The sequence below is a fragment of the Rhinopithecus bieti genome, unplaced genomic scaffold (assembly GCF_001698545.2).
Source record: "Rhinopithecus bieti isolate Rb0 unplaced genomic scaffold, ASM169854v2 scaffold_41913, whole genome shotgun sequence".
Taxonomy (NCBI): Eukaryota; Metazoa; Chordata; class Mammalia; order Primates; family Cercopithecidae; genus Rhinopithecus; species Rhinopithecus bieti.
Genome location: NW_016818964.1, coordinates 167253 through 190530, shown reverse-complemented (window position 1 = coordinate 190530; position 23278 = coordinate 167253). Strand labels below are relative to the sequence as shown.

Below are 23278 nucleotides of genomic sequence, written 5' to 3'. Positions count from 1 at the left end.
GTGTGCAGTATTAATATTTATTTGTTAGATTAATCCTGTTCCTTGTGATATTGCAATTTTCTGTATCCTTAATGATTTTTTTTTTTTTCTGCTTGATCTGTCAATTATTGAGAGAGTTGTATTAAACCTTTCTAATGTGTATACTGGGTTTGTCCATTTTTTAATTATAGTTGTGTCAGTTTACCTTGTATATTTTGAGATTGTTATTAGATACATATAAGTTTAGAATTGTTACCTCTTCATGATTGGTTGAACATTTTGTTGGTATTTAGTGACTATTCTTATCATTATAATACTTTTTTGCATGACCGTGGCTTTTTATTATGCTTTTTTTTAACCATTTTAAAGTGTACCATTCTGTAGCATTAAATTCATTCACATTGTTGTACAACCATTATCACCATCCATCTCTAGAATTTCTCATCTTCCCCAACTGAAACTTTGTACCCATTAAATAATAATTCCTCATTTTCATCTCCCACTGGCAACCACCATTCTCCTTTTTGTCTCTATGAATTTGACTACTCTAGGTACCTTCTGTAAGTGGAATCATATAGTATCTGTCCTTTAGTGACAGGTTTATTTCACTTAGCATAATGTCTGCAAGGTTTATGCATGTTGTAGCATGTGACAGGATCTCCTTTCTTTTGAAAGCTGAGTGATATGCATATATATATTCCACATCTTGTTTTTCCATTCATCTATTGATGAACACTTGGGATGCTACCACCTGTTAGGTAGTATAAATAATGATGCTATGTGCCTGGGTATACAAATATTTGTTCGAGTCCCTGCTTTCAAGTCTTTTTAGCATATACCCAGAAGTAGAATTGCTGCATCATATGATTCTATGTTTAATATTTTGAGGAACCACTATACCATATTCCACAGCTGTACCATTTTACATTCCCACCAGTAATGTACAGGTGTTCAGATTTCTCCATATCCTGGCCAATGCTTGTTATTTTCTCTGTTTTTTTATCATAGCCATCCTAATGGGTATGAGATGGTATCTCACTGTGATTTTGACTTCCATTTCCTTAATTATTCATGATGTGGCTCATCTTTTTATATGCTTATTGGCCATTCATGTGTCTTCTTTGTAGAAATGTCTATTCAAATCCTTTGCTCATTTTTAAATCAGGGTTTTTTTGTTATGAGTTTCAATGTTTTGTTTTTGTTTGTAGCTTTTTTTGTTATTGATACATGGCACCAGCCTTCTTTGGATAATATTTTTGTGGTATACTATTTCAATCCTTTAACTTTCACCTGCTTTGTATATCTGTCATAGAAGACATAAATGGATTTTGTGGTTTTAGCCAATTTAACAATTTCTGTCCTTTAGCTGGAGAGTTTCGTTTAACTACATTTATTATTTTTACTAATATATTTGTCTTCATTCCTACTATCTTCTTTTGTACTTTCTATTTGTCCCACTTTTTCTATGTTTCATTTTTGTCTTCTCTTCTTGTTTACCTTATTTTAAGGTTCTTTTTTCTCCTCTTTCCATTCTTTTCTTCTTCTACTTGATTAGGACTTCTACACTCTTTTATTTTGCTTTTTAGTGCTACCCAAGATTTTTACATGTGTGTTAACTTAAAAGTCTAAAGTTAATTAATAACTTTATCTCTTTCCCACTCCATCTGTAATCATTAAGCTCTGGGTATCTAGGCAGTATCTACCCTTTATATTTCTCAGGAATGAGTCCAATTCTGGTCCCTCTGCTCCTCAAACCTCAGAAGATGTATTATAGTTTCTAAGGTGGTCCCCTTGAAGAAATCCCTCTTGGCTTTTTTTTTGAGACGGAATTTTGCTCTTGTTGCCCAGGCTGGAATGCAATGGCACGATCTCGGCTCAGCAACCTCTACCTCCTGGGTTCAAGCGATTCTCCTGCCTCAGACTCCCGAGTAACTGGGATTACAGGCTGCCCAGCTAATTTTGTATCTTTAGTAGAGATGGGATTTCTCCATGTTGGTCAGGCTGGTCTCAAACTCCTGACCTCAGGTGATCTGCCCTCCTCGGCCTCCCAAAGTGCTGGGATTACAGGTGTGAGCCACCGCGCCCGGCTGCCTCTTGGCTTTTTTGTAAGAGAGGCACTTATCTTTCTACGTGTAGGGTGGCATGGAGATGAGAGGTGAGATGCACAATACACCATTACTACTTCCTTCTTTAAATTCTTCACCTCTCATTTATCTTAAATAATCTAACTTTTGTTTAGAATGTCACTCTGGCTGTGATATAGAGAATGAATTGGAGGGTAACAATTATGGATGCACTTAGGTCATTTAGAAGGCTTTTGCAGTAGCCTAGGCTAAAATTTTCGATGTTTTAGTCTAAGATATTGATGGTAGAAATTGAGGGGAATGAATGGACTGAGAGATACATGGGAACAGACTCACCAGGACAATGGAGTAGAGCAATTTTCATTACTTTACTTCATTGTCTGTCTCTGTGCCTTAAAAAAACACAACTGTTCTTGCCTTCTATTTACTGAATCCAGCTACATGTGATCTTATTATGGTGATGCTGTCTGAGATTCTTACACTGTGCTTAAGAGGACAGGTACTTGAGGTAGACAGACTATGGATGAGGAATCAGGCAGTATGGGAATGGCAAATGGTAGACTTGGAATTCAGAAGAGAGTTTGAAGAATAAGAATCAAGAACTAAAGTTAGATGATGGAAAAGAAGGGATTCTGAACATTATCAATGAATCTGAATCATGGAGGCCAAAAGGCTTGCAAAATCTCAACAAAGGTATAGGCTACCACCTACAATGAGATGTTAGGTACTGAATCAAAATCCTTTCACAGTAGGAGTTGATTAAATATACACAGATAAACGACACTATCTGATTGGTAACAAGGGAAGTATAGTCATTGCACAAATGGTGAAATATTTGAGAAGGAACTTCTGTCATCTTGTAACAAGGTCAGGTGTTCTTAAGAGTCTTCACAGAATCTTTTATTTATTTATTTATTTATTTTTTTGAGATGAAGTGTCACTCTTGTTGCCCAGGCTGGAGTGCAATGGCATGGTCTCAGCTCACTGCAACCTCCGCCTCCTAGGTTCAAGCGATTCTCCTGCCTCAACTTCCCAAGTAGCTGGGATTACAGGCGCCTGCCACCACGCCCGACTAATTTTTTTATATAGTTAGTAGAGATGGGGTTTCACCATGTTGACCAGGCTGGTCTTGAACTTTGGACTTCAGGTGATCCACCCACCTCAGCCTCCCAAAGTTCTGGGATTACAGGTGTGAGCCACCACACCTGGCCCTGAATCTTCACAAAATCTTAAAAGTGATGACTTAATGTCCATGTTTTTATTAAATCACTCAGACGGAATGTATCATCAACACACAAAGGTTTCAGTAAAGCTCTTCATTCAATGAATATTTTAGTGCCTATTACATATCAAGTCTTGTGCTAGGCACTGGGAATATAGTGGTAAACAAGATAGACAAGGCTCTTCCCTGCATGGAGATGACATTCTAAAAACAGACACAGGTGATAAACAGGTAAACCAAAACAAATTCATATCTAATATGTGCTTTGAAGAAAGTAAATATGGTGACAGAGGGAGTGAGAAGGGTAAGCAAAGACCCAAGAACAGAGAGCAGAAAGCCAATGAAAGAGCTTTCCAGGCTAAAGAAGTTGCATACAGTGAGGCAAGAAAAATTGGCACGTGTTTTTAGTAAGCATGAAGAAAGCCAGTATAGATGATGCACAGTGATGGTGTGGTGGAAAGGCCAGCAAGGAGGTCAGCAAGTGCCAAATCATAGTCAGCATTATAGGCTGCAGGAAAAGTGTAAATTTTCTTCTTGGCATCAGCAGAAACCATTGGAGAATTTTATTGGATTATTTAAAAACAATCAAATTTACATTTTTGAAAGAATCACTCTGACTGCAAAGTGTGGGACAGGGTGTGAGTAGAAGCTGCTAAGCCCCTTAGAAAGTTATTGAAGTAATACAGGTGAGAGATGATGGTGCTGGAGCAGGTGCAGTTGAGTGAAGACAGGATCTGATGATGCATTTGCCTGTTAGGGATATGAGCAAGAGAGTGATAAAAAATTGTCTAGGTTTGTGGTTTGTAGCTAGAAGGACAATACCACCATTTTCTGAGATGAAAAGTGCAGGTATCAAGCAGGGTAACTGAGAGTTCCACATTGGAAATGTTCAGTTTGAAATGTGTGTTTGGTGTCTAAGTGAAGATGTGAAGTTGGCAGTTAGATGTATGAATTCATAGCTCAGAAGAGACAGAGCGGAAACTTGGCATTTGGCAATTGTTCAGATACAGATGGGTGATTCTACCTGCAGAGGAGGATGTATGTAGAGAAGAAAAGCCCTGGGGCACTCCAGGAAGAGAGACTGAGCTAAGAAGAAGGCCCTAGCAAAGAAGGATGAGAAGGAGCAGCCAGTAAGGTAGAAAATACACAGGAAAATGTGGGGCCACATAAACCAAGAGAAAAGGGTGTTTCAGAAAGTATGGAGTGATCAATGATGCATGCTGCAAAGAGACTTGAGTAAAATAAGATTAAGGATGTGACTTTTGAATTTGGCACCATTCTAGGCTGTAGTAACCTTGATGAAAACAGTTTCATTGGCATGGAGTGGAAGGGATCAGCTAGGCTGGGGGAATAGCACAGGCATTGGGATGGGAGCTTAGAATGCATAGGTAGCTTAGTTTGGTGATATTTGTCTTTTTGCAGTATTTTCTCCACTCAACAGTTGTTCCTTTCCACCTCTAAAACTCACTGATTCATTCTCCATTGCCCAAATCCCCTTTCCTTCTCCTTTAAAAGCTACTTTCTTTCCTCTTCTGGAACAGCAGTGCTTAATCACCCCCAAGTGGAATCCTAGGAAGAAGTGGGGAGACAGCTTTCATAATTAAGGTAGCTGCCTGACCACTGGCCATTGACTTCAGATACAAAGAGGTTAACTTTTTAAAATTAATTAATAAACGTTTTAAATTAATTACAGTTTTACAGCAAAATTGAGCAGAAAATAGAGTTCCTATATACCTCTGTCTCATACACACACAAAACCTTCCCCACTATCCACATCCCACACCAAAGTGATACATTTGTTACAGCTCATGAACCTATATTGATACATCATTTATCACCCAGAGTCCATATCTACATTAGGGCTTACTCTTAGTGTTGCAAATTCAGTGGGTTTGAACAAATGTATAATGACAAGTATTCATCATCATAATATCATACAGAAGAGTTTCACTGCCCTAAAAATTCTCTGTGCTTTGCCTATTCATCCCTCTCTCTCCCTCACCCCTGGCAACCACCGATCTTTTTGCTGTCTCTATAATTTTGCCTTTTCCAGAATGTCATATAGTTTGAATCATAGGGTATATAGCCTTTTCAGAGGCTTCTTTTACTTAGTAATATGCATCTAAATTTCCTCCATATCTTTTCATGGCTTGATAGCTCATTTCTTTTTTAGTACTGAATCATATAATATTCCATCATCTGAATATCCCACAGTTTATTTATTCATTTACCTACTGAAGAACATCTTGGTTGCTTTCAAGTTTTAGCAATTATAAATAAGCTTCTGAAAACACCTATTTACAGGTTTTCATATAGATATAAGTTTTCGACTCATTTGGATAAATACCAAGGCATTTTGCTTGATCATACGCTAAGAGTATGTTTAGTTTTGTAGAAAATGATGGAATTGTCCTCCAGACTTTTTTCATTTTCATTTCTATCAGCAATGAACGAGATCATACGCTAAGAGTATGTTTAGTTTTGTAAAAAATGATGGAACTGTCCTCCAGACTTTTTCATTTTCATTTCTATCAGCAATGAACGAGAGTTCCTATTATTCACATACTCACCAGTATTTGGGTTGTCAGTGTTTTGGATTTCTGCCATTCTAATAGGCGTGTGGTGGTATCTCACTGTTAATTTGCATTTACCTGATGACATATGCATTAGTCTGTTTTCACACTGCTATAAATACCTGAAACTGGTTAATTTATAAAGGAAAGAGGTTTAATTGACTCACAGTTCTGCATGGCTTGGGAGGCCATGGTGGAACACGAAGGGGAAGCAAGGCATATCTTACATGGTGGCAGGAGAAAGAGACAGTGCAGGGGAAACTGTCATTTTTAAAACCATCAGATCTCATGAGAACTCCCTCACTGTTATGAGAACAGCATGGGGAAATCCACCCCCATGATCCAACCACCTCCCACCAGGTGCCCCCTTGACAAGTGGGGATTACAATTAAAGATAAGATTTGGGTAGCGACATTGGCCAAACCATATCAATATGTGATGTAGAACATTTTTTGATATGCTCACCTGCCATATGCACATCTTCTTTGGTGAGGTATCTGTTAAGGTCTTTGGCCCATTTTTAAAATCAGGTTGTCTGCTTTCTTATTGTTGTATTATTAGAGTTATTTGTATTGTAGGAGATCAGATTATGCCACCCCAGAACCATGCAGTGGTGTGTGCCTGTAGTTGCAGCTACTAGAGAGTCTGAGGCAGGAGGATCTCAAGTTCAAGCCTAGCCTGGGCAACATAGTGAGACCTCCAATTTCCAAACAAAACAAAACAAAACAAAAACAAAGAGTATGCCACTTTGGCATTAAGATTATTTATGCTGAAGGCAATTAAGGAAAAACAGACACAAGAGAAACTCTTTGCCCCTCCCACCAGGAAGGGCAGAATGATTCTTAATCACTTGAGATAACTCTAGACTATATACTTTTTTTTTTCTTTTTAGAGATAGATTCTCACTCTGTTACCCAGGCTGGAGTACAGTGGTGCAATCATAGCTCACTACAGCTTCGAACTCCTGGGCTCAAGCAGTCCTCCTGCCTCAGCCTCCCATGTAGCTGAGACTACAGGCATGGGCCACGACACCCAGCTAGTGGGGGTTTTTTTTTGTTTTTTTTTTCTAATTTTTAAATTTTTTTAGAGGCAAGATCTCACTATGTTGCGCTCAGGTTGGTCTCCAACTTCTGGCCTCAAGCAATCCTCCTGCCTCAGTCTTCCCTCCAGAGTAGCTGGGATTACAGACACAAGCAATTCTAGACTATTAATAAACCCAGAGACACAAAGAATTCACAGAAGAAACCTTGTCAAAACAACCCTTATCTTCCATTAGTTCCCTCCATTTATTTACCTTCCACAGTTTGCTCACCCTAAAACCTAAACCCATTTTCTTTGTCTTGTCACTTCTCTAAAATGTATTGTTATTTGTTATGAAGCCCCATATTCTAACTACCCGTTTTAGTTACTCATCGCTGCTGTTTTCCTGCATGTAAGCACAATGCGTACGTTAATAAATTCCCCTGTTTTCTCTTATTACTCTGTATTTGTCAGGATAATTGTCAGGTTTCAGTTACAGAACTAAAGAGAATAGAGGAAAAAGAGGTTTCTTCTCCCCTCCCCTACAGTTTATTTTGGATAACAGTCCTTTATATGTCTTTTGAAAATATTTTCTCCTAGTATGTGGCTTGTCTTCTAATTCTCTTGACAGGACATTTCACAGAGCTTAAGTTTGTAATTTTAGTAAGGTACCAATTACTAATGAGAGCTACATGCAAACCATAGCATGTATTTTTAACACAAATTCAGTGTTCACTGCTTAACACTGTCATTTAAAAATCTTTACTAATTGGTTAAAATTGTATCCCATTGTTGTAATTGGATTTCTTTGATTACAAATGAGGTTAACCAAATGTTAATCAAATGTTTGTTAGCTAATTGTGGTATATTTTGTTTGTAAACTATTTGTTCATAAATTGGTTCATTTAATCCACTGTTTTATCCAAATTATTTAATGGTTTTATTTGTGTTTCAGAAAACTGGAGAGAAATGTATCAATTCTCTCTTTCATGGATTATGTCTTTGGTGTTGTATTCAACAGTCACTGCGTTAAGATGGCAAATTTTGTTGGGTGTATCTTCTTAGTCTGTTTCATGCTACTATAATAGAATATCACAGACTGGGTAATGTATAAAGAAAAGAAATTTATTTCTTACAGTTCTGGAGGCTGGGAAATCTGAGGCTGGTGGGCCCGCATCTGGTGAGGGCCTCATGCTGCATCATCCCATGGTGGAAGGCAGAAGAGTGAGCACATGTGAGCACACATGTACACAAGCACTCATGTGCAAAAGAGAGAGAGAAAGACAGGGGAAGGAAGGGACTGAATTCATTCTTTTATCAGGAACCCACCCCCACAATTATTAACCCACTCCTGCAATAATGACATTCATCCATTCATGAAGGCAGAGCCTCATGGTCTAATCACCCCTTAAAAGTCCCACCTCTCAGGTTGCAGTGAGTGGAGATGGCACCACTGCACTCGAGGCTGGCAGCAGAGTGAGACTCCGTCTCAAAAAAAAAAATAAAAAGAAAAGAAAAAAGTCCCACCTCTCAACACTCTTGCATTGGAAATTATGTTTTCAACACATGAACTTTGAGGAATACATTCAAACCATAGCATATATTTTAACATAATTTTTTTAATTGAGGGAAAAAAGTAATTGCCATACCCACGGTCATCTAGATTTTCTCTTATGTTATCTTCTTAGGAGTTTTATAGTTTTGCATTTTATATTTAAGTCTGTGGTTCATTTAGAGTTCTTTATTTTCATTTTTGAGACAGGGTCTGGCTCTGTCACCCAGGCTGGAGTGCAGTGGCACTATCTCAGCTCACTGCAACCTCCACCTCACAGGCTCAAGTGATCCCACTGCCTCAGCCTCCTGAGTAGCTGGGATTACAGGCACATGCCACCACACCTAGTTAATTTTTGTATTTTTAGTAAAGATAGGGTTTCACTGTGTTGCCTAGGCTGGTCTTGAACTCCTAGGCTCAACCAATCTGCCTGCCTCAGCTCCCAAAGTGCTGGGATATAGGAGTGAGCCACTGTGCCTGGCCTATAATTAATTTTTGTGATGATTGTAAGTTCTGTGTCTAGATTGAATTTTTTGCACGTGGATATGCAAGGCTAACATTTTAGAAACAGATTGTTTTCTTGTTTATAAAGGTAATACATGGTCAGTATAGAAATTTCCTAAAAGACAGAAAAATATTAAGATAATTGAAAGTATGACTGTTAATACTTTGATGAACTACCAGTTAGTCCTTTTTATATGCATTTTAACTTTTTTTTTTTTTTTTTTTTTTTTTTTTTTGAGATGGAGTCTCGCTTTGTCGCCCAGACTGGAGTGCAGTCCCCGGATCTCTGCTCACTGCAAGCTCCGCCTCCCGGGTTCAGGCCATTCTCCCGCCTCAGCCTCCCGAGTAGCTGGGACTACAGGCACCCGCCACCTCGCCAGGCTAGTTTTTTGTATTTCTAGTAGAGACGGGGTTTCACCATGTTAGCCAGGATGGTCTCGATCTCCTGACCTCGTGATCCGCCCGTCTCGGCCTCCCAAAGTGCTGGGATTACAGGCTTGAGCCACCGCGCCTGGCGCATTTTAACATTTTTTAACTTGCTTTCGTCATTTGGACGTTATAATATGATCATTTTCCCTACACTGTTAAAAACTATTTCTAAACATCCTTTTAATCATTGCATTTTCTCTAAGTAAATCATGTAATATCATTCACTTAGTTTTTTTATTGACATTTCTCATTTCTAAATTTTACCATAATGAATATCTTTGTGTAGAAAGCTTTCTCCCCCACCCCTCTGTTTCAAGTTCTTTCCTTAGGATAGAGCCATAATAATAGACATGGAATCAGACTGGGGAAAAGGTTATCAGGCTCCTAATGCATAATGTCAAATTGCTTTCCAGGAAGCTAGTTCTAATTTACAGTCCCATCAGTAGTGGATAAGTGCCTATCTTCACTCAATTCCCACCACTACTGAACCCTGTCATTTAAAGATCTTCGCTAATTTTAGAGGTTAAAAATTGTATCCCATTGTTATAATTGCCATTTCATTGATTACTAATGAAGTTGAACAAATGTTAATCAAATATTTGTAAGCTATTTGTGGTATACTTTTTTGTAAATTATTTGTTCATAAATTGGTTCATTTAATCCACTGTTTTATCCAAATTGCTTAATGGTTTTATTTGTTTTCAGGAAAACTGGAAGAGCTCACATAAGAAAGGTATTGCAACATACCATTCCTAAAGGATTTTTGTCCTCAGTTATTGCAGAAATGAAAGAGCCTTTTGGATTAGAAGAAGTGAATGAGAGCTCTTGTTTGTCTAGTTCCCTTTTGATTAATAAAGCTGGAAATGTCTATAAACTCACTCTTGATTCACAAGGTGGGTATAATAATATCGTACATCTTTGATGGCTAGAAAAAAATGAAAAATTATCTTTTGAAGGCTTTTTAATGCTTATTTATAGAGCAATAGATTTCAAATTTTAGTCCAACTGGCAACCTACCAAAGTTTACATATATTTAGGTTCCTGAAAGATTTTTTTTTTTTTTGGCAATGGAGTATTGCTCTATCACCCAGGCTGGAGTGTAGTGACACAATCTCGACTCCCTGCAACCTCCGCCTCCCAGGTTCAAATGATTCTCCTGCTTCAGCCTCCCGAGTAGCTGGGATTACAGGCATGTGCCACCACACCCTGCCCAAGATTTTTTTTTCTAATATAATAAAATATAGTTATAACTTCATTGATATTTCATCAATAGTAGTGCTTATTATTTATTCCTATGAGGTTATTTTGTCTTAAAGAGTGATCAGAAGGAATGAAAGAAAATGGGAAGTTCATACAGATTTTGCCTTACATTAACAAAATAATTTTGAGTCACTGTTCTATAGGATGTTTCTATCTCAAAGGATTATTGATTCACAGCAAAGTTAGTACAGTTTATTCTAAGGGTTTAGGTTTTACTCTGACTAAATGGGAAGCCACTGGAAGGTTTAAGCAGAAAGTGACATGATCTGACTTAGCTCTCAACAAGATCACTTTGGCTGCTGTGATGAGAGTAGACAGGGCAGGTGATGGAGAGAAGGCAAGGAGGAAAGCAGAGAAGTCAGCTAGGAGGCCATTACAATAATCATGTGAGATCATATTAAACTTAAAGGTGCCTGTTACTCATTCAAGCAGAGAAATAAGACGGGCATTTAGAAATAAAAGTCTGGAGTTCAGAGAAGATGTCTGGGCCTAGAAACACAGATTTGAGGACTGTCAGCATATGTATGATAGTTAATGCTATAAGACCAAATGAGAACACCTGGGAAATGAGTGGAGTTATAGAAGGGAAGAGGCTTGAGGTCTAATCCAGGGCAATATCTAGCGTTCAGGGAGATGGAGGAGAATCAGGAAAGGAGATTGGGTGGTCTGGTCAGAGTAGAACTAGGAGAGAGTGTGTCAAACCAGGTGAGAAAGGTGTTTCAAGAAGGAGAGTCTCCTCTCCCGTGTTGCATAACACCAGTAGGTCTGGTAAGATAAGGAATGAAAACTGGCCAGTGGATCTGTGCGAAAGTCCTTGGGAACCTTGGCCAGGCACGGTGGCTCACGCCTGTAATCCTAGCACTTTGGGAGGCCGAGGCAGGTGGATCACCTGAGGTCAGGAGTTTGAGACCAGTCTGGCCAACACGGTGAAACCCCGTCTCTAATAAAAAATACAAAAATTATCTGGGCCTGGTGGCAGGCGCCTGTAATTCCAGCTACTTGAGAGGCTGAGGCAGGAGAACTGTTTGAATCCAGAAGGCAGAGGTTGCAGTGAGCCAAGATTGTGCCATTGCACTCCAGCCTGGGTGACAAGAGCGAAACTCCGTATCAAAAAAAAAAAAAAAAAAAAGTCCTTGAGAACCTTGACAAAAAGCTGTTGGCTGGAGTCATGTAGACAAAAGTCTGATTGGAATGGGTTCAAAAAATTATGAGAGGAGAGTAGAGACAGTGAATAAAGGTAACTTTCAGGAAGTTTCACTACAAAGGGGAAAAGAGAAGTTACGTGGCGGTTGGAGGGAATATTGGAAAGGATTTTCGTTGGTTGGTTTGAACTGGGAGAAAATGGAGCATGTGTGCATAATTAAAGGAATGATGAGGCCCTCTTCTGACTGTTTCTATTTTTTTTTAGAGTGAGGAGAGTATTGATGACATGTTTCATGACCTATCAAAAATAGTTTGATAATGATTACTTCCCTCTCATTTCAACAGCCTTCCTTGGCTTCGTTGATGTCTTCTCTGATTTTCTCCACTAATTTCTTCTTCGTCTCCTTGAGAGGATCTTTTTCCCTTCCCATTTCTTAAATGATGATGTTCCTTAAGGTCCTGCCCAAGAACCTCTTTTCTTCTAAATCTTCATGTTCTCCTTAAATACTCAATTACTCATCCATTCAACAAATATTTATTGAGTATCTTCTTTGTAATAAGCACATCTTTAGGTACTGGGGAAACTGGCTACATTATCCTTCTCTTGTAGAATCACAATAAAGATTTTAGGTTATTAAGGCTTTTAATAGTTCCATAGTGAAAAAAAAATCAGTTTTACTTAGCTCTACATTGTTTTCTCTGCCAAAATTGTATACAGTAGTTTCACAGTAAACATTAAAGCATAGGTACATGGTCTATTCATGATAAACTTTCTATAAAATAATTTGAATTATGACTAAAATTTGGCAAATGTGTTCTCTGATTAAGAGATAGTTTAAAAACTCAAACAGTGTATTTGTTAGCTATGTAAATCAGTTTGTTTGGCAAACACCAGACGTTTGATTTAATACCAAGTCTCTTCTGTTTAATCTCCAGTTGTTCAGGCCTTGTTTGAAGATACAGATATAGAGAAGACTGTAGTGCTTCCTGGGTACAGCAGTTTCCTCATCACAAGCATTTTAGATAATAAGAATGCATTAGCCATTGCTACCATGCCTGAAAATGCACCCAACAATATGACCTTTCTAAAGAACACATGGTTCTTATACAACTTTGGGCAAAGGAATGGACGAACATGGAAAATATATTCAAAACCATGTAATTATTGGTTTCAACATGATGATTCACCATCCCTCAACATCGTGAAATACATTGATCTGGGAAACTCTCATGTTTTAAAAGTTAAGGTCATACGGAATGCAAAAGGTAAGTTTGTTTTGAATCGGAAAATATCAAAAGGAAATGTTATTTCTTTTCTTGAATGTGAAATATACTCTTTGATACTGACTGACTTTATCTTTGGTTCCCATACTTGTTGGCATTCCACTACTAACAGTATTAGTGCCTAATTATTGAGCACTTACTATGTACTGGGCTCTATATTAAACTATTATTTTATTTATTTATTTATGAGACAGACTCCCCCTCCATCGCCCAGGATGGAGTGCAGTGGCACAATCTCGGATCACTGCAGCCTCCGCCTCCTAGGTTCAAGCGATTCTCCTGCCTCAGCCTCCCAAGTAGCTGGGATTACAAGTGTACACGACCATACCCAGCTAGTTTTTGTATTTTTAGTAGAGACGGGGTTTTGCCGTGTTGGTCAGGCTGCTCTCAAACTCCTGACCTCAAGTGATTCACCTGCCTCAGCCTCCCAAAACGCTGGGATTACAAGTGTGAGCCACCTCACTCGGCCATGTTTTTATACATTATTTTATTTAATGTTTACAACAACCCTAAAAATATAGAGTATAATCCTCATTTTACAAATGAGGAAAATGAGATTGCTACCAGCCCAAGTTGACACAGAATTTTAGTATAGATTTTTGTTGCCCTCTGAAATGAAAACTTTTTAATTACTTTGGTATTGTTATATTTATTTCAGCTACAGTTGACCCTTGAACAACACCAGTTTGAACTGTGCAGGTCCTCTTATGTGCAGATATTTTTCAGCCAAACACAGACAGAAAACACAGTTTCTGCGGGATGTGAAACCCACATATACACAGGCACTGACTTTTCCTATATGTGGGTTCCACAGGCCCAACTTAGAGACTTGAGTATATGTGGATTTTGGTATATACAGGGCTCCTTGAACCAACCCTTTGTATATACCATGGGATGACTGCATTTATTTTAAACCAAAAAAAAAAAAAAAATGGCTTTGAAATAGAATTCTATACTTTCCTCCATTTTCAAGCTATTTGTTTATTACAAAAGTAATACAAAAATTGTTGAAGATGCTAGAGAAATAGCACAATGGAAAAAATAAAACAAAAAATTTTAGTAAATAACAGATAGGAAGAGAAGAAGGAAAGATGGAAGCGAGGGAGTAGGGGAGAAAGGATAAGAAAAAGAAGAAAATTGTGTCACCAGAAATGAAGAGGGAACTTAAAACCAAGAGATTAGCTAATGTATGATTCCCTGAAGGATGTGAGACCCAGATACTGATCATAAGGCAGTGAGATGGGTTTTAATGCCCAAGTGTTGACAGAAAGTTTGACTTTGGGCCTTACTACTTTGTGTAAGGAAGTTGGAATGGAGACCATTAAAGAAAGCTGGGACCGTCAAATCATGAAGAGAGAATTAGGAAAACTCTGTCCATGCAGCAGCATGGGCTTAGAATGGGGAAAAGGAATTTCCCATAAAAAAGCGAAACTTCAAAACTGTATCACATTCAGAGACTGAATTCTGCATTCAGATGGAGAATTCGAAGCTGAGAAATAGTAACACCTGGGCCCCAACGCAAGGAACCACAAAACTCTCTGTAGGGGTCAGGCATGGTGGCTCATGCCTCTAATCCCAGCACTCTGGGAGGCTGAGGCAGGAGTATAGCTTGAGCCCAGGAGTTTGAGACCAGCTTGGGCAACATAGCGAGACCCTGTTTCTATTAAAACACACACACACACACACACACACACACACACACAAAATTTTATTACATTAAAAATATTTTTTTAATTAACTCTCTGTAGGAATACTTTCATAACCCAGGTAGTATGGACTTCCAGGGAAAAAATCAATCTCCATTGATCACAAATTGAGGAAAAGAACTTTAAAACTACTTAAGGAAATGACCCACCCTAACTGAGAGTCAACAGGCATAGGAAAATTTTAGACTTCAAGAACTTGAGATAACAGAAAAATCAGAATGACACTATCAAATAAGTATGCCTAAAACTCTCAGAGTAAAAGAAATAGGAACCATAACGAAAGGACAAAATGCTATTTAAAAAAAAAAAAACAAAAAGGCTTATTTGAAAAAACAGAACCAAGTAATTTATATAAGTGAAAAGTAGAAGTTTTGAAAAAAATTGAGAACATCTATTTCCCTCAGTATCGTGGATTAAATGTCCTGAAAACCTTTCTTCTATCTGAAACCCTTAGAAATCCTTTCTTGTTGATTGTATGACTAATTGTCCCTATTTCCTTCAAGTAATTTTAGAGTTTTAATTTTATGGTTTTAACTTTCCATTTAATTTTTAGGTTTCCTCTATTCTATTTTGGTTATTATATATGGTTAGCTAGTTGTTCCAATATTATTTATTGACTAATGCATCCTTTCTCTACTGATTTCAAAATATAACTTTATCTTAGTATACAATTTACCTATTATTCTGACCATTTCTGAATTTTTGAGATTTGTTCCATTGTAATCTCTCTACATTCTGTCACCAGTGCCACAATGTTCTAATTATTTTCCCTTTAAAATATACTGAATTGCTTATTAAAGGGCTCAGTCAGTTATACGTGTTCAGTTTGACGGAAGCAAATAGTAATCAACAAATAAACTAAGTTGCCTGTTTCTGCGGAAAAATCTAGTCCAGTCTACTGACGGTGTGGTCCCTGAAACTGTGTTAGCATCACCAGGGCACTTGTTAGAAATGCAGAACCTCAGGCCTCACTCCAGACCTGCTCAATCTGTATTTCAACAAAATCTCCAGGTAAAGGCTAGGAAGCACTGGCCAGGTCACTTTGGTTTAAGGGAAACAACTGTAGGTGTTTATGAACTCTGGTTTATTGATTGGTAAAGATGCCAATTAGACTACATAGTATTTCAAATCTGTTTTTCCATTGAAGTCCTCAGTATGGCAAAGTTGCAAACAGGTGGCCTGCAGGCAGAAATTGGTCTGGTGAAATATTTTGTTTGAAATGCGTAAGAATTTTGTCTTGGCAACAGTTGACTGGCAGCCCTTTCAATTGACCATGTACCCTTCAGTTTTTCTACTCAGTCAACCGACTCAGTGTAGCCAATATTATCGGAGACCTTGATTAGCATTTGAGAACCAGGCTGAGGAATGAGGGAAACATTTCTCTGAGAAAATATCTGTAAACAATTTTTCTGAGAACTGTCAGAGGCATTTGAACCACAGCAACTTCATCTTGAATAGGAACTGGGTAAAATGAGGCTGAGACCTACTGGGCTGCATTCCCAGACAGTTAAGGCATTCTAAGCCACAGGATGAGATATGAGGTTAACGAAAAGATACAGTCATAAAGATCTTGCTGATAAAACAGTTGCGGTAAAGAAACCAGCTAAAACCCACCAAAACCAAGATGGCAATCAGAGTGACCTCTGGTCGTCCTCACTGCTACACTCCCACCAGCACCATGACAGTTTACAAATGCCATGGCAACGTCAGGAAATTACCCTATATGGTCTAAAAGGGGGAAGCATGAATAATCCACCCCTTATTTAAAATATCATCAAGAAATAACCATAAAAATGGTCAACCAGCAACTCTGTCTATGGAGTAGCCATTCTTTCATTCCTCTACTTTCTTAATAAACCTGCTTTCACTTTACTTTATGGACTCACCCTGAATTCTTTCTTGTGCGAGATCCAAGAACCCTCTCTTGGGGTCTGGATCAGGACCCATTCCTGTAACAGAACTCTTAAAATTGACTCTATATAAATTGCTAATTATGTGCAGCCATCGTGCAACCTTCAGAATAGATTCTGTTTTTGTTCTAAAATCTGATTAGCCAATCATTAAATTGAGTTTACAGATTTCATTATATAAGATTAACTGTTAACCTTGCTTCCATAGGTTTTCGAATGCTTGAAATACCGCTACTGACTGTGTTTGTTGGAAACCCTAATTTGTTGGAAGTTAAAGCTGAAGCCACTTTTGATGATACTGACAGTTATCTAATAGCAATTTCTGCAGCTAGCAAAGTTTTACATCGGGTAGGATTTTCTTCATTTACAAAACATTCTTACTAATGAAAAAATTTTCTAAAGCAATTATTATTAACATTTAATGAGCATCATTTTAGACATCTCTGTTTATAAGTACACACATAAGAGTATAGGGTTATAAGGATAAATATATTGAAGAAAACGTTGTAATAATTTTATAAAATAGATTTATGTCCTACATAATATTTTAGTAATTACTTATATATTTATCAAACTTAACAAAAGAAAATTGAGATGCAACTAAAGGTAACTGCACATTTCAGAATCATATTTTTTCACCACAAAAATATTAAGTTGAGCTATATGAAATTACTCTTTTGCAGACCAAAACACAGTGAAATCTTGGCAATTTAATATGTTCAATTTATACATTTTGCAAATATTCCATTAAAAATTAAAGAAAAAACTGGCCAGGCGCGGTGGCTCAAGCCTGTAATCCCAGCACTTTGGGAGGCCCAGACGGGTGGATCACGAGGTCAGATCAAGACCATCCTGGCTAACACGGTGAAACCCCGTCTCTACTAAAAAAAATACAAAAATCTAGCTGGGCGTGGTGGCAGGCGCCTGTAGTCCCAGCTACTCGGGAGGCTGAGGCAGGAGAATGGCGTGAACCCGAGAGGCGGAGCTTGCAGTGATCCGAGATCGCACCACTGCACTCCAGCCTGGGCGACAGAGCGAAACGCTGTCTCAAAAAAAAAAAAACAAATTAAAGAAAAAACTAACAAGAAACAGTAGCAATTGAAGCCATTTCTTTTTTTGTTGTTGTTTAACTTGGACTTCTTTTTATCACTTTATATGTATATACAGGTTAATTACATTTCTTACTTCAACTGCTTAAAAATAGGCAACACAGGCTGGGCATGGTGGCTCACTCCTGTAATCCCAGTATTTTGGGAGGCCAAGGCCGGTGGATCACCTGAGGTTAGGAGTTCAAGACCAGCCTGACCAACATGGAGAAAGCTCGTCTCTACTAAAAATACAAAAAAATCAGCTGGGCTTGGTGGCCCATACCTGTAATCCCAGCAACTCGAGAGGCTGAGGCAGGAGAATCGCTTAAACCTGGGAGGCAGAGGTTGCAGTGAACTGAGATCGTGCCATTGCACTCCAGCCTGGGCAACAAGAGTGAAACTGTCTCAAAAAAAAGAGGAACACTTTAAATAATAAGAAATTCACTAGTTGAAATAAAGGCTTATTATTCATACCATGTTCTTAATATGTACTTAATACGATTGATTTATTCAAATTGTGATAGAATAAAGATGAGCTACTAAATGAAAACTAAATGGTGAAAAATAAAACACATGTAGCCTTCTAAACTCCTAGTATCTAAGAGGAAGAAATATCTCAATTCTTTAGGAAAAGCAAACATTTTTCAAATTATAAATTTACAAGTCATTTTTTTTAACAGTGGACAATTACCAGGGCATAAACCCTTCGTTAGCATTACTTTATTCAGTAAATGAGAACCACAAAAAATCGCTGGAAAGGACTAGATACAGATATGGAATAAATGTGCTCTTCGGCATTTTTCCTTTTTATTTTTTTATTGTAAATTAACAGTTTATAATTGTATAAATGTATGAGGTACAAAGCGATGAAAGATGAAAGATAAGTTTTGGTGAGAATGTGGAGAAAAGGGAACCCTTGTACAAAGTTTCTGGGAATGCAAATTAGTAGAGTCACTATGGAAAACGGGATGTGGCCAGGCGCGGTGGCTCATGCCTGCAATCCCAGCACTTTGGGAGGCTAAGGTGGGTGGATCACCTGAGGTTGGGAGATCGAGGCCATTCTGGCTAACACGGTGAAACCCCGTCTCTACTAACAATACAAAAGATTAGCCAGGCATGGTGGCATGCACCTGTAGTCCCAGCTACTCGCGAGGCTGAGGCAGGAAAATAACTTGACCCCGGGAGGCAGTGGTTGCAGTGAGCTAATATCGCACCACTGCACTCCAGCCTGGGCAACAGAGAGAGAGACTCCATCTCAAAAACAAAAACAAAAAAAGGAAAATGGTATGGATGATCCTCAAAAAACTAAAAATAGAATTATCGTATGATCTAGCAATTTCACATCTAGGTATTTACCCAAAATATTTCAAATTCATTTGTCAAAAAAATGTCTGTGTACCAGTGTTTATTGCAGCACTATTCACAACAGCCAAGTTACTGGGTCAACCTAAAAGTTCATTAAGAGATGAATGGATAAAGAAAATGTGGTACAGGAATATATACATAATGTAATACTGCTCAGCCTTTTAAAAGAAGTCTATGATTTGCAACAAAATGATGGAATTGGAACAGTATGCTAAATGAAATAAGCCAGGCACAGAAAGATAAATACCACACATCCTCACTTGTATGTGAAATCTAAAAAATTGAACTCACAGAAGCAGAGAACAAAATGATGGTTACAGAGGTGGAGGTAAGAAGGATGGTCAAGGGTTACAATGGTGGTCTCCACCCTTTTTGGCACCAGGAACCAGTTTCATGGAGGACAGTTTGTCCATGGACTGGGATGCGGGGGCATGGTTTCAGGATTAAACTATTCCACTTCAGATCATCAGGCATTAGATTATCATAAGGAATGTGCAACCTGGATCCCTCCCATGTGCAGTTCACAATAGGGGTCAAGCTCCTATGAGAATCTAACGCTGCTGCTGATGTGACAGGAGGTGGAGCTCAGGCACTAATACTCGCTTGTCTGCCACTCATCTCCTGCTGTAAGGCCAGGTTCCTAACAGGCCACAGACTGGTACTGGTCCTCAGGGGTTGGGGACCCCTGGGGTACAAGATCTCAGACAGAAAGAATATGGGTTTTTGTTAGTTCTGTTGCACAGTATGGTGAATATAGTTAATAATAGAGTATTGTATGTTTCAAAATTGCTAAGAGAGTAAATTCTAAATGTTCTCATCACAAAATTATTAAGTATTCGAGGTGATGGCTATGTTAACCAGATTGATTTAATTATTCCACATTATATTCATAAGTATAGCAAATTTAGAATATAAGTTATGAAAGAGAAGGAAAAATATGCTTAATTCTATCTTTCTTTTGTTTTGTTTTGGTTATTTTTGAGACAGGGTCTCTCTCTGATGCCTGGGCTGAAGTGCAGTGGTGTGATCACAGCTCACTGCAGCCTTGACTTCCTGGGCTCAAGTAGTCCTCCCACCTCAGTCTCCCTAGTAGCTGGGACTACAGGCCCACCACACCTGACTAATTTTTGTGTTTTCAGTAAAGATGGGGTTTTACCATGTTGCCCAGGCTGTTCTCAAAGTACTGGGCTCCTGGACTCAAGCAGTCCTCTCACTTCAGTTTCCCTGGTAGCTGGGACTACAGGCCCACCATGCCTGGCTAATTTTTGTGTTTTTAGTAGAGATGGGGTTTTACCATGTTGCCCAGACTGGTCTCAAAGCCCTGGGCTCAAGTGATCCACCCACCTAGGCCTTCCAAAGTGCTAGGATTACAAGCATGAGTCACTGCACCTAGCCATATCTTTCAAGGATGACTAAGCACTTTTAACATTTTGGGTATTTAAAAAGGCAGTGTAGAGGTTCAGAACAGAGGATAAAAGTGTGAGCCCTAGAGAAGACTACCTGGATTGGCTCTCACTTCTGGTATTGTGGGTGACCTTGGGAAAGTTACTTTATTGTGGCTAAGATTCCTCGTCTATAAAATGGAGGTGACAATAATTATAGCTACTTCATATGGTTGTTTTGAGAATTAAATATGATAATGTTACCAGGAGGAGTGTGGGGTCCTCAGTTCTTGTCTTCTTGGAGGAAAAAATTCAGCCAAGAGATGTGCGGCAAGAGAATTTATTTAAAGCGACAATACGCTCAGAGCTGGCTGCTCGAGAGAACTATCCAGCTCCAGCTAGCGTTGGTGAAATCTTCTTCGTGAGAATCTTACATGATTATTCATGAAGGGCCATGAGGGGGTGTTACTTGCAAGCATGTTTCGAGTGGTCCCTTGGGCACATGCGCTGTGGTTGCATGTGCTAGTACACACGTCGCATCGTATGTCTCATTAGCATTTAAATTCTCCACCCAGGGTGTGCTTTTTAGTATTATAATGAGCAAAAGGCTACTCTAGGGCAAGATTTTGGAGGAGTGCGGTGCTTGTCATCAGATAGAGTCCCTACCACAGTTATCTCCAGCTAGGGCCTGATAAAACTGATAAGCCTAGTCCAAGAGGCCAGAAGTTGCCATTGTAGCCATTGTTTTTTTTTCTTTGCTGTCAGTTGGCAGTGCTGACAATCAGTGGGCAGCGCCTACAATCAGTGGGCAGCATCTCCAAGGATTCCTTCCCCAGGGGCTCTTCTTCCTGCTCACTTCTGCCTACTCTAACAATACTACAAATAGCATATCTAAAACAATGCCTGGCACCCAGAAAACACTCAGTAACTATTAACTTACAATATTTTCTTATTTTTTCCCTAAAATTAGGACACATGGTATATAGACTTTTAGACACGTGCTCATTCCATTTACCTGTATGTTTTAATCCTTTCAAGTCAATATTTTTCTTACATATTCTAAAATTTTTTTATCATGAAAACTTTAAGATATAGACAAAAGTAGAACTTCCATACATCCATTACCCAGACTAAATAATAGTCAAGATTGTGCTACTTTTGTTTTATCATACCTATTTAATTTGTTTTGTTTTGACGTATTTTAAAACAAACATCAGGCGTGTGATTTCATGCCTACATATTTCAATACACACCTCTAAAAAAATGTATATTATCTCCTACATAATGACAATGGCCATTATCATCCCTAAATTTTTTTAAAAATACGTTTTAATATTGTATAAAATGTAGTTCATACTCAAATTTCCCTAATTTTCTTAAAAAAAAAAAAATATATATATATATAGTCAGTTTGTTTGAACTGAGATAAAAACAAGATTCACACAGTATGTGGTTGTTTATCTTTTAAGTCTTTTATTTGAAGGCAGCTACTACTCCATTTTCTTCCCCTGCCATTGAATTATAGAAATTGGGTCAGTTGTACTATAGAATTTCCAACATTCCAGATTTTTCTGTTTGCTTCCTTGTATCTTAACTTTTGCCATTAAACCTCTGTATTTCCTTTAGTAGTGGAACTCTGCTTAGATTCAGGGTCAATGTGTTTGACAAAAGTAATAAAAATACGCCATTCTTAAGGGCTACAGAGTATGGGGACAGGACAAAATGACTGCTACCAGAACCTACTATGTCACTACAGTTACTAGTATTTCTACATTTTAAAGTTCCAAAATACTTCAGAATTGTAAATAGAATTTATTGAATTGTATTGCTGTTTAATATTGTTCAAAGATCAAGTACATTTACTGTACATATATTTTTAAAATCTAGCAAAATCTAGATAAAATCTATCTTTATGAAATACAGTGATTACTAAGTGAATTTCATTTTCAAAATGTACACCAATCAGGCTAAGTGTGGTGGATCATATCTGTGTTCCCAACACTTTGGGAGGCCAAAGCAGGTGGATCACTTGAGGCCAGGAGTTCAAGATCAACCTAGGCAACACAGCGAGACCCCGTCTCTACAAAAAATTTAGAAAAAGTTTTTTTAGTTATTTGAACAGCATGGTGAATATAGTTAATAATAGAGTATTGTACATTTGAAAATTGCTAAGAGTAAATTTCAGATTTCCAAAGCTGTGTGTGGTGGCACATATCTGTAGTCCTAGCTACTCAAGAAGCTGAGGTGAGAGGATCGCTTGAGCCCAGGAGTTCAAGCCTGAAGTAAGCTATAATAGTGCCACTGTACTCCAGTCTGGGTGACATTGCGAGATCTTGTCTCTAAAGAAAAAGAAAGAACGAAAGAAAGAACAAAAGAAAGAAAGAAAGAGAAAGAAAGAAAGAGTAAACAGTAAACAATCAAAGTTATTTTATTCATATCATCAAACCAAATATTCAGGGGCTCATCAGTGAATGAGGAAGCCTCAACGAGATGAGTTGGATGTAATAATGGCATTTATTTAATAAGTCTTTTAAAAATATTTTAAAATAAATTTTGTTGTGTATATTTAAGGAATACAATGTGTTGTTATAAGACACATATATGTAGTAAAACGATTACCATTGTGGAATAAATACCTCACATGGGCACCTATTTTTCCCCAATGTGGTAAAAGCAGCTATAATCTGCTGATTCAGCAAAAATACTTAAGTACTGAATATAATACACTATTATTAACTATAGTCTTCATGTTCCTTTTTTTTTTTTTTTTTTTTTTT

The 23278-nt window shown here is 38.1% G+C and overlaps 1 protein-coding gene across 3 annotated transcripts in view; it reads left to right on the top strand.

Annotated features, from left to right (window-relative positions):
• The window catches only part of CATSPERB (catsper channel auxiliary subunit beta), a 196331-nt gene that overhangs the window by 143079 nt on the left and 29974 nt on the right, over positions 1-23278 (top strand). For all 3 annotated transcript variants that reach the window (XM_017857906.1, XM_017857907.1, XM_017857908.1), the window contains 3 exons: positions 10069-10256; positions 12703-13032; positions 16875-17014. In XM_017857906.1, the coding sequence (XP_017713395.1) occupies positions 10069-10256; positions 12703-13032; positions 16875-17014 (658 nt within the window). The remainder of the gene's footprint in view (positions 1-10068; positions 10257-12702; positions 13033-16874; positions 17015-23278) is intronic.